Genomic DNA, 7,482 nt, shown 5'->3' with positions numbered 1-7,482 from the left:
CAAGAAAAGAGAGCAGACCCTCAGGCCTGTGAGCCCAGAGCTTCAAGTTTCAACCTTTACCTTAATGACAAATTTTGATTTATTTCAAAGTAAACAATTTAAAGAAACGCTGTCTTCCTTTTCGATCCGAACCCTTTATCACTGATTGACTGAGTAACTAGTTTTAGGTGTGAGCTAAGCTCAAATTGATGTGGCTTCACATGCTTATCTCTTTTACCTAATTTAATGTCGTTATTAAATATCAACTGTATCATCACTCTAAAGTTAGAGTAATGATATTATGCTAATAATCTGCTATTAGATTTAATAATAGGTTATTGCTATTATTATTAACAACATGATAATTGTCATTATTATGAATATTATTTCTACTACTTTTAATATCATTAGTGTTATTCTCACGGTAGTTATTATTATTATCATTATTATTATTAATAATCGAACAACCTCCCCTCCCCCCAAAATTTAAAGGTCCACATTTTTTCAGACGTTTTTTTTAGGGCCTTTTCACAATGACAAATGAAAAAGCATTGATGAGGTACCAGCAACGAGTCTAATGACCTTGCCAATTGCGTGACGTAATCTATCTCAATTCCAGCAATTCTGAAACTTCCTTAAATGAGACTTTAAGCTGCTCATGGAGTAACAGTGCCTATAATGTTTTTCACCAAGGAATGAACGTCCTCAATTTGTGTCAATTCGGCAACAATTTCTATATTAAAAAAAAAAGGTGCTATTGACATTTTAATCACATCTTGCTGTTATTTCATTGTGAAAAGGTCCGAACAATGACGACCCACCCAAAAAAATCCTGGATACATCCCTGCAGTTAAAGTGCTCTATCTTTAAATATCAATGCTATAATAGTGATATTTAGGATTTGAAATTGTTACAACCAGCTACATTAGACAAATATCAATATGTAGCATAATTATCAGACAATCTGCTATAGCATATAACGGTGTTATAATTTGCTTTTGGAGTGCTTTACCAATGCTATGTTGAGTTTTTTGAGCTCTGTTTTTTTTAAATATTATGTTGATATGACCAATATTGCGCCTGTGTGAAAATCTGGACAAAATCTGAGAGATTGGGTAAATTCTAGGTTTACGTGACATGGAATTACCCATTTTTGTGGTTTAGGTCATTAAATAATGTGTGATCATATAATATGTTCATGTCATGTTATCCTGTATAAAATCATATACTTTATAACAACACTGGTACGGGTACATTATTTCCTAACAGTAATATATATAAAATAAAAAAAGTACACATTCAGTTTAGAAATACGTATGAATCAAAATAACGTATTTCCTGCGATTAAATGACGGATAGAGGACAAAAATAAAATACTCAAAGAATAATATGCCAAAGGAACATGACCGTAACGAAAGAGCAAGTACAGATTCAATGTATATTTATTCCGTCCTTGTTTAAATCAGAATACATTACAAAATTAACATAATAAATTTGCGCAATTAGCAACAATTCGTAAAATACAAAATAATATAAAACCTTACATATAACAATACAATATGTGCATTTGTGAACAAACAAACAAATGAAAATAAATAAATAATTATCATTAATCTTAAATTTCCCCTGTGTAAACAATGTTGATGACATGACTTTATGAGCCTAGTAGGCTAAATTCCAACATTTCGTTATGTAGATCTAGACCTAAATGGATAAATTTGACTTAGTCAACGATTGATTGTGTATGTCTCGAAGTTTAACTGTGCCTGGAAATGAGGTGTGTGCAAGAGCTTACTGTGCTTGAAAATCGATGTATTCTATGTTTCATGATTGCTGCTGTGCTGCCGCGAAGAGAAAATAGCTGATCGCTGATTCGCTGCTACAAAGGTGAAAATAACATTATATTTTGGCACCCGTAAATAGTTAATTACTCAAAAACTTATATTATTGAAAACATAGTATAACAGAAGAGACATTTATCTAGGCCTACAAGGCCCGATCATGAATGACGTTGTGGATAAAAATGGAGCGAAGGCAAAAAGAACTATATTATTTGTAGCTTTTGCTACCACCATCATGGATACAAAAAAGTTCAATATGCATAACAGAACTGCAGATTTTAACCAATCACAAGAAATAACTGCAGCAAATTTAAATCCACTGCAACATTTTTGCCCTCTATTCATGTTTTCACCAATCCCATTACAGAGAACCTGCTACAGTGAGTTTTAAATCAAACTACAGTCGAAGAACCGTACAGAGCGGTACGACATTCCATAGGCACTATAACGTATTAAAGCTGGTTCTTTTGAAATCTAGATTCGTAAGACTGACATCGGAGACTGAGTGAGTACGTTGACTTAAGTGATTGTCGTAGCATAGTACGCCAGTAGTGTACTATGGTTTTTAAAGAATAGTTTTGTTAACCGTGTTAAACAGTACTCGTAGATCATTATGGATGGTATTTTTGTTTTTAAACAAACATATATTTTGTTGATAAACGTTGAGCCAAACTGATTTAAAATAGAATGAAAATTACTATCTGATTTATTTTACGATTTCGAAAATTTTAGAGCAGTAGTATGGTAATGTTTTATACAATAAAACATAGTCATGACATTGATATATGGCCAATTTAATTGATTAATTGATTTTATATTCCACATATTGTCTATCAAAGTATCTTTAAATAACTTAATGTCTGTTTGTTACAAAAACTGTATTTTATAGACTGATTTATACGAACACTTACAATAATTGTACACCATCTTTTGTCATACTGAATATGAAACAATAATGAAGCTACCTAATTTATAATATTTACGAAAACAAAGGATAGAAAATAAGACGATGGCGACAATAGTTTACTGATGTTTGCCTATTTAATGTATTTCAGTACCTATTTTTAAAGACTGTTTCAGCAGAAAAAAGTAGCATGGTATCTGTGAAACGTGTGGCCATCATTGGAGCTGGGGTTAGTGGACTAGTATCAATCAAGAGTTGTCTGGAAGAGGAGTTTCAACCCATTTGCTTCGAAAAAAGTTCGCAAATAGGTAGTTATGCAAATCCAAAATATTATTATGCCTATTTATTAATGTGTACACACTGAGTCAACAATTGCAGTGATGGAATATGCTGCTGATGATGATGATGATGATGACGACGATGATGAAGACGAAAAAAATAGGAGGTATTAATTATTGTAATGGCATGTTGCATTGTAGAACCGGTTATCGTAAACTCGCTGACATTGAACAACTTTAAGCTGTCAATATTTCGATGGGAAACCACATCTGACTGGGCGCTTAAATGTCAGTTGAGTTGAGTAGTCGAGCGGTACGGCAGGGGCCTCGCTTCCTGAAGCTTTAATATTATTGCTGTGGGTGTGATTCTCATTTCTCACTCATGTCAGTTGCTAGACCCAAGTATTTTTAGACTACAAAACCGTGTACACAATTGGCTAGTGTACACTGAGAACACAGTGCATCCTTTAAGAATAGTAGCGGCTTACCCTGGAGTAGGCCTACAAGCCTGTCTAGCCCGTGCCTTTCTGAACAGACAAAAGTGCACCTCTCGACAAATATAAAATCAGATGAAGAGCCAAAGAAAATGAAGGTCATGAAGCACATCAGTTGACTTAATTAACCCCTAAGAATATCCAGTTCTCCCTCCAATTAAAGAAACCTTTAATTTAAGATGTACATTATGTTCATAATGCAACTGATCGTCTGTCAGCTGTAATATTTAATAATTTTTCTGTGAATAATAATCACAATACCGATACCGACCCAGACTCACAATTCTTTTCTGACAATGACTTTAACATTTACCCATTTGATTTCTCAAATAAATTAAAAAATATATATAAATATAAGTTTTTCTTCAATACATTTTAATTCAAGAAGTCTTTTTGATTCAATAAACATCTTACTAAAATCCTTAAATTAAGGCATGACAACACTTATTTAAATTCCCACTTAGGCCTATTCTTTTATTGCCAAACACAGGCAGTTAAAAGCTGGTGATGGCGTGGCTAGGCTATGTTTATTCGTACTGAACTTTCTTTCAAAGAAAGACATGATTTATTTATTGATCAATCCATATGCGACTCACTGTTTATTGAAATTGAGCAAAAATCAATGAAAAATATTGTTGTTGGTACAATATGCAGAGCCCCTTCTCTAGATCCAAATAGCTTTTTTAGAAAAGATTGAATTAATACTTAGTAATCTATGAAGTGAAAATAATTGTTTTTCTTCTGGGTGATCTCAATATAGACCTTCTTAAATATGACTCCAATAACCACGCCTACAATCTTACTATTTTTTGTTTAGTAATTCCTACTTGCCCCTTATCCATCGACCAACTAGAATCACATCTTCAACTGCATTCTTGCTGGGTAACATAATAACCAACTAAATCAAATTCTGTAACCACAATTGTATACTTATTAGTGATGTTACCGACCCCCTGCCTATTTTTAATATATCTTCCACCTGCAAACAATTTGTTTGTCTGGCTATTCTTAAAAAAGTTTGTCCGATGATAGAAACACTTTCTGGGGTCTTAACAAATATAAGAATGACTGCTTTTTGCTGTAAGTGATGAAGTTTATTGTACAGAAATAGCGAATCTTTTTATAAACATAACACGAGCAACGTAAAGACAAAGGAATAACTTTGTGGCCAATAAAGTATAATATTGTGTGTGTGTGTGTGGGTGTGTGTGTGTGTGTGTGTGTGTGTGTGCTGCTATCAGCTTAATAGAGGGCAGCATCATTATTCTCTACTACCTAGCTATTCCATTATACCTTGAAGCTCAGGTTTCGTGTCCTTTTATGAAATTTTGTTCAGCTGATAAGGATGATAAAAAATAATGAACATTATTATTCCGATGACGTTGGTATTTTACAGGTGGCGTTTGGATTTACAGTGACGATGACACAAGAGGAAAGGCCAGTGCCATGTACAATGGACTTGTTACTAATTCCAGCAAAGAAATGATGTGTTTCAGTGACTTTGCCTATCCACCTGAATATCCACCATATCTGTATACTCATCACGTGATCAAATACTACCGGGACTATGCTAAACATTATGATATAGAGAAATACATCAAATTTAACACAGAAGTGATCGATGTTAGTCCAACAGACGATAACCAAACGACTGGTCAATGGAATGTCACAATCCGACAAAGGAACCAAGAGCAATTCATTGAACAGACTGACGTATTTGATGCCGTAATGGTTTGTACGGGAAAGCACTCCAATTGCATAATGCCAGAATATCCAGGAATGGACAAGTTTAAAGGCCAAATAATACATAGCAACACATTCAGAAGAGGAGAGGACTTTGTTGGTCAGAATATACTTGTTGTTGGTATGTATTGTGCGAAATACCTAAACCATTTCTGATCATTACAATATTAATTTTACCTAAATATTTTTCTATTTTTCGTTATTATATCAAAGTATCTTTATTCCTAATGAGCATAAACAAAAGTTATAACATAATTTCTATTGCAGTTAAAAAGCTGAATTATGAAAATATATCAGTAATGTATAACAGGCATAAAAAGTAGATAAAAATCACAAAAGTACATAAATCATCATTATTATATATTATCATTTAATATAATTATTATTGCATACACACAAACAAAGCAAACATACATACATTCAAAGCTCTTATAAAAATTTAAAATAGTACATTAAAAAGAAAAATTTTAAATTGCACAATTTGACTGTTGACAGATCATAATATCAATATATTAAAATAGTTCAATTAAATAATTTGGCTTATTTATTATTATTCTTAAAAATGTTTTTAATGACATTAAAAGATAGATAAACACATGCAATGCAAATATAGGCGTAAAAGGAAAGACCATGGAACATACAAGGGAGGGTTTAACCAGATGAGAGATTTTCATGTTATTAATTGGAAGCAGATTATTATTATTATTATTATTATTATTATTATTATTATTATTATTATTATTATTATTATTATTATTATTATTATGATCATCATATTATGGGTTCTCTTGCCGCAGACATTCATTTGATTATTTTTTTGTTATTTAGGATCCTGACTATTTTAGATGGTACAGGGGCTTGAGTAACTCACTGTTTTACATTTGAATTCTTTTTGTCTAACCATTATTACCTGTGAGAGCGCCCGAACGCATAGGTTAGCGGTAACCGTTACCAGGATCTGGATATGCTAACGGTTAGCGAGCGCTATCGGTTAGCAAGTTGAGCGCGTTTCTATCGTTAACCAATCACATGTATGCATTTCTGATTTCAAGTTTCCTATTTACCAGTGATCCCACCATCATCTTTCTTGATATATTGATTGGGGATTTTCTTGTTTACGCAATGGTGAGCGCGTATGTTATTTATCATGATCCTACGATCTAACCGTTTGCTGCCCCGTATGAACATAGCATTATTAATGCGTTTTGACATATTTTGAGTACTATGGCATGTGAGAAACTAGGACTTAAAACGATCAGATTTAGATTTGATAGCCAAATGGTAACACAGTGAATTTCTGTGGTTAGAGCCGAAGTAATTGTATAAAACAAAATCAGTTTTAGTATGTCTCGGCATATTTTGATCTGGATTCGTTCAATCATTTTTAGAAGGTTTTACAATCTTGCAGCATCTAAACGGACAGACAGCTATTGTAAATTTAAACTAGTTCGTCACGAGTAAACCCTGCATGTTTTAATGACCAGAAAATAAGTTTACCATTAGCCTTATTATATATAGGTTGATTATTATTATCGCATTTAATATCTTTTTTCAACACTAAACACCTTAACACTATTGACCATAGGATTAAGGTTTGACCTTTAATTTTGAGATATAAATTTGAAAATTATTTGCTTCCAAAATAAAACCTAATGGTCAAACATTTGGTAGGATTCAATGTGAACTATCAAACCACTGTTGCAATACATCGAGGGCATCCCATAATCTACTATACTGTATTCTACCATGGACCTATTAATTATTTTTAATTATTAATAGGTTCATGATTCTACCGTAGTCTACATTCGACAGCATTTAAGGATTCATCATCCAAGTGAATGATCATCCATATATTTCAATGTCAATACTAGCAGCGTGTACTTTACCGTCAGCAATGTTAGCCAAAGTGGATGTTAGAGATCACCAGTATTAGCTTATTAATAACGGCTGTGTGTTGCTTTGGAATTGGTATAGCACATTTCCACTGTAGAAGTTCAACACCGTGGAAAAAACTAAGCATTTATGATATCAGGAACAGGTTTACTTAGTTAATAAGCACATTCTTTTAGTACATTTTGGGGGAATGTTGTCAGGTCTGCCGGTTTGTTCAACTTTCTTACGAAAGTCTTCGTAGATTTTCCATGGTATGAAGCTAGGTGGTGGCACAGAGTCAGTAAATTTGATTGGAACCTGTTGTAGCTATAAACAGTGGCGGCGAAACGAGGTAAGGAGGTAGGAGAAGC

General features: G+C 33.1%; 1 protein-coding gene across 1 annotated transcript in view; it reads left to right on the top strand.

Annotated features, from left to right (window-relative positions):
* Positions 1 to 1,779: 1,779 nt before the first annotated feature.
* The window catches only part of LOC117103396 (dimethylaniline monooxygenase [N-oxide-forming] 5-like), a 9,602-nt gene continuing 3,899 nt past the window's right edge, over positions 1,780 to 7,482 (top strand). Inside the window, exons 1-4 of the mRNA XM_033243935.1 lie at positions 1,780 to 1,866; positions 2,188 to 2,329; positions 2,876 to 3,032; positions 4,893 to 5,360. Of these exons, the coding sequence (XP_033099826.1) occupies positions 2,915 to 3,032; positions 4,893 to 5,360 (586 nt within the window). The 5' untranslated portion in view covers positions 1,780 to 1,866; positions 2,188 to 2,329; positions 2,876 to 2,914. The remainder of the gene's footprint in view (positions 1,867 to 2,187; positions 2,330 to 2,875; positions 3,033 to 4,892; positions 5,361 to 7,482) is intronic.

The sequence above is a fragment of the Anneissia japonica genome, unplaced genomic scaffold (assembly GCF_011630105.1).
Source record: "Anneissia japonica isolate Jap-2015-1 unplaced genomic scaffold, ASM1163010v1 scaffold287878_len99307_cov181, whole genome shotgun sequence".
Classification (NCBI taxonomy): Eukaryota; Metazoa; Echinodermata; class Crinoidea; order Comatulida; family Comatulidae; genus Anneissia; species Anneissia japonica.
This window is presented reverse-complemented; position numbering and strand designations above follow the sequence as displayed.